General features: G+C 42.1%; 1 protein-coding gene across 1 annotated transcript in view; it reads right to left on the reverse strand.

The window, feature by feature from the left end:
* The window catches only part of HOMER1 (homer scaffold protein 1), an 86,451-nt gene extending 76,055 nt beyond the window's left edge, over positions 1-10,396 (reverse strand). The window contains exon 1 of the mRNA XM_063295563.1: positions 9,517-10,396. Within this exon, the coding sequence (XP_063151633.1) occupies positions 9,517-9,521 (5 nt within the window). The 5' untranslated portion in view covers positions 9,522-10,396. The remainder of the gene's footprint in view (positions 1-9,516) is intronic.
* Between the last annotated feature and the right edge of the window lie 3,122 nt (positions 10,397-13,518).

The following is a 13,518-nucleotide window of genomic DNA, read 5'->3' on the forward strand; positions in this document are numbered from 1 at the left end:
TACCAAATACAGACACTAAATAGCTAGGAGTACTGAATTTCTTTATTCACACACAAGCCATGAAACTTGATTGCAGGAAAAATCTATTATAGGAACTCATGATATTTCCAGATGATGGCTTTACCAATAATAGTGCAGCTATTCCTCCATTCTCTTTAAAAAATAATTTTATTTAATATTTTGAAAAGTATAAATAAAAATGGTATAAGTAAGAAAGAAAAATGTAAGACATATAAGAAAAAATATTAAAAACCATAAACTAACGTATAATTATACATATATTTTGTGCCTTTGAGTCACTGTTGGCTCCTGGTGACTGCCTGGACTAGACTCTGAAGTTTTTTGGCAAGATTTTCAGAAGTGGTTTGCAATTGACTTCTTCATATGGCTGACAGAGTGACTGGCCCAGAGTCACCTAGCTGGCTTTGTGCCTAAATGGGACGAGAATTCTTAGTGTCCTGGTTTCTAGTCTGTTGTCTCAACTATGACATGAAACTGGCTCTCATACAGATAATTATCCTTACTGAATTTTAAATTGAACATACTTGTTTAATACAGTACAAATCATTAACAAGTCATAACTACAAGTAGTCTAACTACAAGCAACAAACAATACATTAGATAAATACTGGAAGTTATACAGTAGATCAAATTAAGGTTTAATTCTGTAGATAAGACAAGCCAAAGTTTGGATGTGGCACTTATCTTCTTAATATATCTTTCCTGAGAAAGAAAAAAAAAAGCTAGAAGTAGCAGTGGAAAATAACGGGTGGAAAAATACTTGTCCAGACTGCCCATAAAACTCCACGGATAAAGTAGGCTGATTATTCAATTAAAACGTTGATACAAGTATCCTTCTTTTATTCCTAAGTTGCAAACATTTAGGTGTAACACATGCCCTACTCGTTTCCCTAATTGTTCAGAATTCCATGAGTTCAACATTCATGTCTTCTCCATAAAATTAAAAAAAAAATGAAATCTCTATTATTTGAGAGTACAAGGTAAAGGTCCTATGTAGATGAATGCATATAAAGAGAATTCCCTCATATATAAACAGAGAGCTAGAATGGTTCTAGATTTATCTTTCGATTAAGAAAGCCTGACAGAGCCCTCTCCTGAACTAAATACACCATTGTTGCATTTAACGACTGAACTATATTTATTATGGGCAAGAAGGAAGCCCTTAATAGACCTAATACATTTTAAATCAGGAGTGAAGTGACATGGAACCTGGCAACTAACCCTGCTGTAATTTCCAGCAACTGCCATTGCCAACTAGATCTTGCGGCTGGGTTGCACAACAAAATTGAGTAAGTGAGACACCATCCCACTCGGTGCCCAGAATGCATGCAAGTGTTTGTCTCAGGTGAGATGTATAGTATAGTCTTGATATGACACTGCTAGCAACTGAAATGCTCTCCTTGCTTCAACAGTGCTTTTTTTCATGATCCTGTTTTCTCTGTCTGCAGAGGCGCATCTGTCTGGTAAATTTTATGAAGTCAACGTGTGGCCTTTCTGAGCACCTTTAATAGTATATAATGAGGACTGTCAAATTTACTAAACATCCAAATTAAATTAGTTCATGGTAGCATTGGTAACAACATTTCATGCTTTGCCTCCCTGAGTTAAACCAGTGTGTCATCCTAACTCTATATCAGTATTTCTCAACCTCAGCAACTTCAAGATGTGTGGACTTCAACTCCCACCATGCTAGATGGGGAATTCTGGGAACTGAAACTCCACACATCTTAATGTTGCTGAGAAACACTGCTCCATATGGATCTCTGTAGTAACACAAAACAGCTGCTCAGGTCCTCCTAGACTCACCACGTGGAGGACACGGGGGAGCTAGGATGTTCATTGGTAAGAAAAAAACCTGTACCCAGGATGGGAAAACATGGGCAATGAAATACAGTGTTTTTGTTGTTTATTCGTTCAGTCGCTTCCGACTCTTCGTGACTTCATGGACCAGCCCATGCCAGAGCTTCCTGTCGGTCGTCAACACCCCCAGCTCCCCCAGGGACAAGTCCGTCACCTCTAGAATATCATCCATCCATCTTGCCCTTGGTCGGCCCCTCTTCCTTTTGCCCTCCACTCTCCCTAGCATCAGCATCTTCTCCAGGGTGTCCTGTCTTCTCATTATGTGGCCAAAGTATTTCAGTTTTGCCTTTAATATCATTCCCTCAAGTGAGCAGTCTGGCTTTATTTCCTGGAGGATGGACTGGTTTGATCTTCTTGCAGTCCAAGGCACTCTCAGAATTTTCCTCCAACAACACAGTTTAAAAGCATCGATCTTCCTTCTCTCAGCCTTCCTTATGGTCCAGCTCTGTGAAATCTGTACCCCTTTTAAGATGTAATTAAGACAAGGTACCTACAAAACAGAAGACACACCTAAAATTACCTTCTGCTTTTTTCTTCCAGTTAAAGTTCCTCTGAAATAACTTTTAACTAAGGCAGTTTGTTTGGTGTCACAGAGCTGAGTTTGATACTTGACAACTGCATGGCAAATGCTAGGTAACTTGATTTGTTCCATCAAAAATCATTCATAATTCTTCCAAGAGTGTTCTAATAATCTCTTTGATCTCACCTATCCATATTTCCTGTTGTAATCCCTTATTCCTCTTCCTTCCACGTTGCCAAGTGTAATATTTTCCGGTCCATCATCTCCTTGCATACTATCACAGATAGTAAATGGTAAACAGAAAAGAATCTGAGATAAACTATGCCATACCATACTTTTGTTCTAAGTACTTGTTTATGTATTGTCAGTTTAATATCAGAACAGTTTTCAATAGGGCAGAAGAATAGTGATTTAGATAAATGGCTTCTACAAAAAGGACTTCTGTCTTAACAACTTTTTAAGTTCTTTAACAGTGTAAATCAGTGTTTCTCAACCTTGGCAACTTTAAGATGTATGGACTTCAACTCCCAGAATTCCCTGGCCAGCAAGGGGAATTTTGGGAGTCGAAGTCCATATATCTTAAAGTTGCCAAGGTTGAGAAACACTGGTGTAAATAAATCAGTCTTTCCAAACGTGCTCCTTCCAGATGCTGAACCACCCATCCTAAGGCAGCCTTCTAACAATCATGCAGCAAGGAATTTCTGAAGGCCTTTGAGAAAACAGCTCAAAAAGTGTTCCTTCATAAAGATGGCAATCAGTCACTAGTTAGAAATCAAACAGCAAATGTTGGAAATAAACTGGCATTTCCACCCAGTTTAGAGAAGCAAGAAATTATTAAAATTGCCACTATTTGTCATTATCTAGTCAGGTGTCAGCGGTGAGCTAATCAAGTTAATAGATGATACCACTAATTGCTGGCTATAGGAACAATTCAAAGAGACTAAATGTAAAGTGATCAACACTGGGGCAAAATTTTGTAGGAATAGTCAGGAATGAAAAAAATAAAGGAACTGTGGTTCACTCAGTGAAAATACCAACCCAATGTGCAGCCACTATGAAAAGAGCCAAATGCTAGCGGTTATTAAAGAAGGAATGGAGCAAGGTTTATATTAATGGATTTCATTCGTTGTGGGTTTATGCACTGGTTTATTGTTTTAACAGAAATACTGTGAACTGCAAGGAGTCTTGTTGAGGTTTGGCAGTGTTTAAGAATAATAAAATAAATACACAAATAAATAAACCTATACTATGGCCACATGTGTAAGGCTGGGTATAGTTCTTGTCCTTTAAGAAAGCATATCATGAAACACAGGTACAGAAACAACAACAACAACCAAGTAACCAAGGAATTGGAGAACCTTTCCTACCAGAAAAAGCAAAATGCCTGGAGCTTTTTAGTTAAAGGATGGACTCAAGTATAACAGGAAGGGAAGGCATAAGATAGGTTAGTGTCTTTCAGACTTGGCAACTTTAAGATATGAGGTATCTTAAAGATATAACCCAGAATTCCCCAGTCAGCATGCTGAGAATGAGAAACAGGTCTAATATAACTAGACAAACCAGGGATAATAAGCAATTCATCATCACAGTTTGGTGTCAATCCAAGCAGTTTACAGCACTATACACATTTAAAAAATATAGTATAAGGGCTCTAGGAACCAGTATGGTGTAGTGATTAAGGCATCAGTTTGAGGCTGTGAGTTTTAGTCCCGCCTTAGGCACAAAGCCAGATGGGTGACCTTGAGCCAGTCACTCTCTCTCAGCCTTAGAAAGGAGGCAATGGCAAACCACTTCTGAAAAACCTTGCCAAGAAGCTGCAGGGACTTATCCAGGCAGTCTCCAGGAGTCAACATTGACTCAAAGGCACCAATAAAATAAAATAAATAAATAAAGGCTCTAATTTTCATTAAATATATTTTTAGCATTATATTGAGCAATTATTTCTGAACAGAAATGCTTGCTATATGACGCAAATAAAATCTGATTTAAAATCATGGTTTTAACTTTGTTGTAAAAGAAACTATCTTCCACCTTAAACAGGCTTATACTTTTCTGCTCTCATAAGCATCTGTTCTCCTATTATTGTTAGTTATCAAGTGAATATTATGCCCTTTGTCCAATGATTTCAGAATAATGTATACTGGAATTATCCCACTTCATCGTCACAGAAATTTATGAGATCTGTTAGCCACAGACAAAGACTGGCCCAGTATTATCCAATCAACTTTATGGCTGAGCAGGAATTTGAAAAAGGATCTTCTCAAGAAACTCCAGCACCACACTAGCTTTTTGCTCATGTCCAGAATTCCTTTTGTGGACATTCATGTTACATCCTTTAAGCCACTTGTTCTGTGAAGCCAAAGCTTAATCTACAGCTTCAAGAAAAACTCCAGTTCCTGCCACTGCACTTGCTAACCTTTTCAACCCTGTCGTGCCTCTGGTTGTCTCCCCTCTCTCAAGCTAGCTAGTTTGTTTGTTAGGTCCATAAGGCAGGGGAGCAGAAGGCACAGACAGTGGGAAGCTGCCCAGAGTCAAGTATGTGAGATGGGCAGCTATACAAATTTAAACAAACAAACAAACAAGTAAATAAATTTGAAAGAGAGAGCCAGGTAAAAGGAAATACTATTGGCAAAGTGTTCTGCATCAAATAGAGTGCCAGATGGATAAGTTTAAGATAATGTAAAGATATGCACTGACAGATAGAATAATAAAAAGAGAAAAGCTTTTGACAAATGACCAAAAAGATAAAGATTTAGGACAGGGAACTTCCAGTGGGTTGGGGACTGTAACAGTCTCCCAACCAGCTGGAAGGCTGCAGGAGGCTTTCTAGTAATATAGTAGTGACTAATTTTTCCATTCCACTCCCCCACACACACACAATTATGTGAATTTTTCAAGGTGGGATGGAAGCAGGTGGTTTCTGGGAGGCAACCTCTCCCCACAAATCCTGAAAAACAGTCTGAAGTTACACTCCAAATTGCAGCAACAAAATTGCCAAATTTCACAGTATAATTTTGGGCCAACTGGGGGAAGAATTTTTATGGAGTTCGAAGGGTGGAAACAGGAACAAGTTGTACTCTCCTGATTTAGAATATGAATCATGTTGCAAAATGGGAGTTCATATTTGCTTTAAGAAAATCCTCTTCCTTTACTATGCACAATTTTTTATTTTTCAGGTTTCTACAAAACTACAAAATTGGTATACAATTATTTATATATTTTATTTACTTTCAATATTGTTTCAGTCTCTGCAAGGAAAGTAGTTCCATTCTTTGCTAATTTGTGATATGCATATGTTAGGAGAAATACTTCAAGTGATTTATTTCTGCATAAATTACATAAAGATTGGGAATCCATATATAAACTATCATTTGGCTGTCATTTATCACACCAATTAACTTCTCAGTGATGAATGGAGGAAAGAAAACAGTTTCACCACAAAGAAATGCAGACAACCCCATTCTTGTAGTGCACATTTTTATCATCACATTGCAAGAGGCCAAGCTAGTTATGATAGCAACCCTTCCCTATCTTTAAAAACAGAACTGCCACAGGTGCATCAAAGATTTTTAGTAGCAAAAAGAACCATCTAGGCAAGATTCCAGATGCTCATCATATATTTTTGCCAACAAAGTGTGCCATTTCCAACAGTAGTAACTAGAGAAGAGCTACTGAAGGAAGTTAAGCAGAGGGCACATGAAGATTTTATTTCATCAATGTACATTCATCAAATAATCCCATTCTTATATTGCTATTTTTAAAAAAAAACAAGCTAGCCCATTGCAAATTACCTTTTTTCTATTTGACCACACTAGTTCCTTGTATTTTAATTGTAAGGAATGTTCATCATATATATCTTGGCCTTTCTAATAATACGTTTGATCGGTCTATTCTGTACAACATGAAACTTTAGCTGTAAGTGACGTCAGTAGCAGCTGGCTATCATGTGTACCTGAGTCAAAATTAGAGTAACCCAATGACTGATGGGAATCCAGCCAGATGACACAAAAAGCTCAGCCAAAACTTAAACCACAACTTGTTGCAGAAAACACTGTAATGTTTATTAGATTGTGTGTGTGTTTGCGTGCGTGTCTAGCACACATACCACACAGAGTCTATGGAAGGTTCTCTAGAAAGCATGATGCTTGAACTTGCCCATTTTCTTTTTCAGTAAAAGCAGTAAAACTGCTTGCCAACAAATTATTTTGTAGTATCCTAATCAAATAATTTAAAGTGTGAGCATTTTATGAAGGGTTATGATAAAAATCTTGAAAGCTTGCAATACAATATTAACTTTTTAAGATGCCACTGACTCTGTTCTTAATGTAAATGGAAGTATTAAGAAAAATGACATTCAGAAGGATTTTTTTTTCAACATTTCCTGAATCACATTAGGACAGTTCATCAAATATATATTCCTAACAAGAAGGGCAACTTTTCTGAGGAAGGTCACAGCTGGCTTTGAGCGACATGGTAGGGGCTACTCTCTAAAAGGTCAGTTGGGCTAGAACAAAGAAGGGTGTGGAATCAGGACAAAAGCTGCATGAAATTTGATTTAAAGTTCACTAAATTAAACACACTCCCCATATGCTTAACAATTTTAAACTTCAGTTAAAATTCCAATTTGGTGACAATTTTTGAAGAGGCCCTGGGGATACATCCAAGGCTTTAAAAGCCTGGGCCTCAACTTGTGCAATTCTGCCAAATAACAGAAAGAAGTGTGAGGATGCTACTTCTTCATGTGTAAGGACAGTCCAGCTGTACAAAAAATGGGAGAGACTTAAGAGCAAAAAGGATGGTCCAGGGAACCTGCCAAAACCTCATTTTTATGTCCCTCCTCAATACTCTTCTTCCAGCTTTGATGTCCAGCTGAGAAATGACTGGGGAAGAGATATAGCCAAGACTTAAGCAGAAAGCCTATCAACTTCGTTATTGCTATAGATTTCTATGGAGACCAAGGATGCAAGAGAAAGGTTATGTTTGAAATCAGACTCCCATTAATGAGCTGATCACCTGTAGGGCTTTTAGTGCTTAGGAAATATTGGATCACATTGTACATAGTGATCATATACATCTCATAAACACCTTTATATTTGGAATATGCAAATGTGTAATGTTGAACCATTTGAGCCCAAAATATTATGAAATAGGGTTATTCTGAGCATACTGGATGTGTTTTGAACTCAAGGCAAATGGTTGTTAATCTTAGAACCCCCCTCTAAGCAACTAGCTTGCCCTTGAAATAGCAGTTACAGCGGTTTTGTGCTTGGAGCAGGGAATTTCATGAAATTTCAAGCTCAAAACAGGTAAAATTGAAAATTTTGCACATTTAAAATGATCAAGAAGAGGTAAATCTTCTGAGAAAAAGCAGCTACTGCACAAAAATCATTTTCATTCAACTTCAGTACCTGATGCAGAAATGAGACTCCTACACCTGTGTAAAGAACAATTTAATTGAGCCATGAAACATACTGCTATCACTTGTAATAATGTTCCTTTTCACAATAAGCATAAACTCATACGCTTGGAGTTGAAACAAGTAGCAAGTAGGTAGGATAAGAACAACAACTGGACTATTACACCAAAAATGGGACTATTATTGAAAACCCCAAGAAATGCAGAAGTAGATGCTGTGGTAAAAGCCAGCCCTGATGGCTCCACCATGCCCATATTTAGCCCCGATATTTATTTCCGTGTCCTATTTCCCTAGTTATCAGCCCTCTCTGATCAGTCTTTGGTGGACTGTTGACTATCAAGAGATGTATTCTTCCTGTATTTCACCTACATTTCCCTCTACCTATGGTTGAAAAACTAGGGTTGTCCTCTTCTTCTACAGTACTTGGATTCCTTTTCTGGTTATGGTAGAAGAGGGTATCTAATGGCACATTAGAGTTTGAATCACAGAAGAAGCAGAAGAATCACATTTATCTCCTCTGTTTATGAGTCCAGTTCTTTACCTCACCCTGGGGAACCTGAAACATTATAAATTACCTGTAAATGTCACATTTGTATATTTGTTCACTACCCAACAAATGATTCACATGATAGTTGTCATTAGGTACAACTAGCTTTGCATGTAGCATGCAAGTTTTTTAAGCATATAGGTGGTGGGGAAGGTGTGTGATCACAGAGGAGGAGGAGCTAGTAATTCTGGGACCTCTAGCTGAAGGCTCCTGTCTCCAAAATGCTACCTATTCTCCCTAGCATCCAACCTAAATCCAAAAACCAAAGTGCAAGTTATATTTGTCCAGAAGGAACTTGTAAGCAGAGCAGTCAAGGGACAGAGCTCAACCTGCTGGTTCTCTGTGCTTCAACAGCTCTGAGAAGTACCCCTCTAGGAGAACAAATTAATGACTAGGAGACTCATGCAAACAGAACTTTTATTGCTTTTTTGCTACTTAAGGGTAACAATTCACACATACAAAAATGATTATTACCTATAATATTAGTATAGAAGAAAAGCACCTTTCTTATCCAATGCTTTCTCAAAAAACCCTATTTTTAAAATAATAAAGTGTTATTTTTAATGTTACAAAAAAAAATGGCAGATTCTGAAGTTCAGAACTGAGACCACAGAACCACTGAGTATTTCAAAAGTAACCAGGAGCTACATCAGTTCAGAGTATAGTTAAGAAACCTGCAGCAGCTATTCACCCCATTCACAATTTTCTTCAGCTCTGAAAACCACCCCCAAGGCTGCCAGGGACCAGCGACTCTAAGAGTTTGCCTCCAGCGGACAGGAGCGTGTGTAGAGACACCCCTTTGCACTCAAATACCCAGCACAAGTAGTCTCTCCAGTCAACAGCGTGTCATAGCTACATGACAAAATCTGAGGAACATGTTTTCTGGTTCGTAGCTAAAAGACCTAGTAAAATGCAAAGTTCCCTACAATCGGATCTGAATCGGTCGTTGGATGGACAAGTCTCAGGACTGCTGACCAAGCAAGCTATCTAGCTGCCAATTAAGAAACCCATTCAGAAGTTGAGCTTTTAATTCGAGCACTCACAGACGACGCTTTGCTCTGCCCCTTAAGGATAAAAATCCCCTTAGAAATCAACACGGTAGACCTCGACTTTCCTCTGTTACAACTCCATGATTTAGTATGAAATCCTTACCCCATGATGACCAATGAAGACGTGCCGTGCGCGTTGCTTAGCAGATCAATTCTTGAAAGGATTTTCCCCCGTTTCCTACGCTGCGAGCGCACCCCGGCCAGTTATTAATCCTGACAGTCCTCTCCAGCCAATTTTCCGCCTTTTCCAGGTGGTCTTACGTGCCTTCTTCGGCCGGATTTTAAACACTGAAGTCCACGGGCATTTGGGAATGTAGAAGGGGTTCTGAAAAAATCGCAACCCTTTCGAGGGGAGGAGGATGAGAATCTACCTAGGGCATCCACACGAAGAGACCCTGCCCCATAGCCTCCTAGAGCCCGTCTTCTTCACCGAGCCCCCTGCACGAAGGGGTCTCCAGCTCCCTGTCAGGAGGCGGCGGACAAGAAGGAGGTAGTAGCAGAGGCAGCGGCAGCACCAAGCCAATCCTCCTCCTGCGGGGAGAAGGGGAGGCACTCGCCCGCCTCTAGCAGGAGGATTAAAAAATCCACAGCAGCGCGGATGCCTAAGCAGTTTATTGAAATGCCCGAGAACAACGAGCGCCCCGGATCGCGGTCCGTCTCAGGTACAGAGACGGGGGGCTTGCGGTGTGCGCAGCGCTCCGCGCCGCCCTTCCTTCTAACACCCCCGTCGGCGGCAGCGGCAGCAGCAGCGAGAGGATGGGGGGTGTCGCTTCATTTTTCCAAGCAGCAGCAGCAGCAGCCGGCGGAAGAAGCCCCCTCGCCGGCGCTGACATCGGGCTCCGGTAGACCAGCAGCTGAGGCAGGGCACGGGCCACGCATCCCCTCCAAGGGCGGGAGGGGGCTACGGGCAGAAGAAGAAGCGGGAAGGCAGTGGATGCAACGCGGGAGGCGGCGGCTGAGGAGCCGCGGTCCTTCCCACGGCAAGGCAGGGCAGGGCAGGGCTCCTTCAATCCCACCCGCTTCTGCAGCGGGGCAGCCTCTTCCTCCGTCTCGTGTCCGGCAGATCAATCATGCTCAGCAGCAGCCAAGCAGGAGGAGTGGCAGTGGCAGCGGCGGCGGGGAGAGCAGCAGCGCCCCTCTCGCCCCTCGCTGCAGCAGCGGGGCCAAAGCGCGGGCTGCAGCGGCTGGAGGGAGAGGAGGGGGGGCGGCTGCCTCTCCGGCACCTCCGACGCGGAGCTTCCCAGTCCAGGGCCGCTGCGCGCCCAGCGGCTCCGGCTCTCCTGTTCCTCCTCACACCTCCTTCCCGCGCCCGCGCACACGCCTCCGCGCTCGGCCAGGCGGCCACTCGTTCCCCTTCCAGGTTCCCTGCGCAGGGCACTGAAGAGAGCGCGCCGTACTCCCCCCACGCTCGGGGCCTGAGAGGGCAGGAGGAGCCGAAGGCGGAGCGGAGGGCGCTCGCTCCCGCTCCGCTCCGACCGTCCCACTGGCCCCCGCAGCCACCAAAAAAGGGGGAGGGACGGGGAAAAGGAGGGAGAGCGGAGCGAACGACCTCCGCCTATTGCCCCACTCAGGCCCAGCTTTCCAGGCGCGGATGCACGGCGCAGTCTCCCTCGGCTACTCCGCAACCACGGAACCCCACACGGTAACAGCACTTGCTGATTCTGCCTCCATCCCCTACTTGGGGACCTTTAAATACGATACGTCACCACGTTCCCCTACGCACTGTCGTCACACACTGCTCCCAGGGCTGACGTCATTGGGGTGCGGGGGGGGTGATGTCAGAATGCTACATGCCGCCGGAAGCGCTTCTATAATAAGGAATAGAAAAGAAGGACGGGGGAATGAAAACAGAGGGGTTTGGTCGAAGTCCGTACAACACACCTCCAGGAATTAGATAGGCTCCTGGAACTTCGTCTAACCAGCTACTTCCGTAACTGTCTTTAAAAAATATGTGTGGTAAGAACGATGAGGCTTATTTTGTTTTTTCTCTTAATGTTCCCGAAATGAAAACGTACCAAAAAAATAGCAATTGCTTTTTTTTTCTGCGGTAAGCTAAACCTGCGCTCTACCAACTAGACACTTAAACTGGCGTTCTCACTGCAGAAGTCACTACTGAAATCTGTTCATCTTAAAAGTTTTATGCCACTCTGCAAGTTTTACTAAAAATTAACTCATGTACATTTAAAATAAGGAATAAAAGGTGATTCAATGAGGCTGGAGGGGAAAATGTGAAATCACAATTACAAGTAATTTATGAATGATTTTGTTTGAAAATGGCTTGTAACAAACAGCAAAAATATTTAAAGTAAAAATAGCAATCCATTTAAGTCCTTATAATCTTTATGATTTTGCCAAGAAAACTGCAGGGACTTGTCCAGGCAGTTACCAGGAGTCAATAGTGACTCGAAACCATATATGTATACATTTTTATGAATCACCTATAATTTTCTCATTTTGAAATTTGTTTTTGTCTTGAGGCAACTGTATTTATTTCTCAAGTCCCTTAGGTTTAGTTCTCTTGTTCCACTTACTCTAATTCTCTCAATTCACATACTGAGCAGAGGCAGAAACTACACTGCGCAAACCATGGTGGTTCAACATACAGAACCAAACAAACTACATTATAGCTCACTGTAATGTGTGAATCCAGCTCTTGGAAGCCAGTGCTCTGAGCACTCAGATTCAAATCTCTGTTTGAACAGCTGATGGCATAAGACCGAACCTATCACATATAAGCATCCTTTCAGAGAGAGGTGGGATAGTAGAGCTTAACCAACGTCTTGGCTAGAAGAAACTGCTGATGTACCCTTGAACTCTTCCAAAAGTGCTTCTCTCAACAACTGAAATGGCCTGTCTCCATGGGATAGATTTATTTATTTGCCAAAAGCTATGCTCCATAAGGGACACAGTGGCACTGCAGGCTAAACCGCTGAGCTGCTGAGCTTGCCAATTGGAAGGTCGGTGGTTCGAATCTGCATGACGGGGTGAGCTCCCATGGCTAGTCCCAGCTCCTGCCAACCTAGCAGTTTGAAAATATGCAAATGTGAGTAGATTAATAGGTACTGCTTCGGCAGGCAGGTAACGGGCGTTCCGTTTAGTCATGCCGGCCACATGACCACGGAAGTGTCTATGGACAAACGCCGGCTCTTCGGCTTTGAAATGGAGATGAGCACCGCCCCCTAGAGTCGGACACGACTGGACTTAATGTCAAGGAAAACCTTTACCTTTACTATGCTCCATACTTTTCTGATTCTAGGTAGCTTGCAGCATATAAGATAAAATGTTCATAAAATAATTAAATCCACTTATAAAACCAATAAATAAAGCTATTAAAAACTATAAATAAATCCTTAGCTGCAGTCAGGTTCTCTTGAGGAGAACTGCTCAAGTGTCATGTTCATCGTTCCAATGTTCTGAATACATCGTAACGTTTCGCATGTCACTTTCCTGATCCGTGTTTGCTGGGTGGAAATTTCCAGCCGTGCCAGGCTGTAATCTCCTTGCTGTAACTGTGGAATGTGTGTTTGGGTTATGGAATGTGTTCAAGGTTACTTTCTCAGGCCAATGTGGGCAACGGTTGCTAGCACCTGGGAGGGGGTGGTTGCTAAGCGCGAGCGAGGGTGGAACCGGGTTTGAAGCGAGGGTTTTTAGTTTGTATTTGGCGCGCTTTTGCTCATTCTCAGCTTTCTCTGTATCTGCATACTATTCTTTCAATAAACCAGTTATCCTTAAGCACCTGCTTGTGAGACTGAGTTTGTCAGAATAGGCAACCATTACATCGAGAAGGTTGAGATTCTCTGAAGGTCTCTTGTGGAGGGCTGCTTTCATCATCTTCAGAAACATCATCAGGACGGAGACACACCTAACCTCAGGGGTGAGGCAAACTGCTTCAGAGGGAGGGGCTACTATTGAGAAAATCCATCTGTGAGTCACCTGATTACTTTCAGGGTGGGTACCCTGAGTATCTTCTTCCATTTAGATTGTATAGCTTAGATAGGTTCTACATGAAGAAGACAGGATAACAAGGACCCAAGCTGTAAAGGGCATTATAGGTGATCACCAGCACCTTGGATTGGGCTCAAAAGCCTCTTGGTAGCCAGTTGTA

Source organism: Candoia aspera, chromosome 2 (assembly GCF_035149785.1).
Source record: "Candoia aspera isolate rCanAsp1 chromosome 2, rCanAsp1.hap2, whole genome shotgun sequence".
In the NCBI taxonomy this organism is placed as follows: domain Eukaryota; kingdom Metazoa; phylum Chordata; class Lepidosauria; order Squamata; family Boidae; genus Candoia; species Candoia aspera.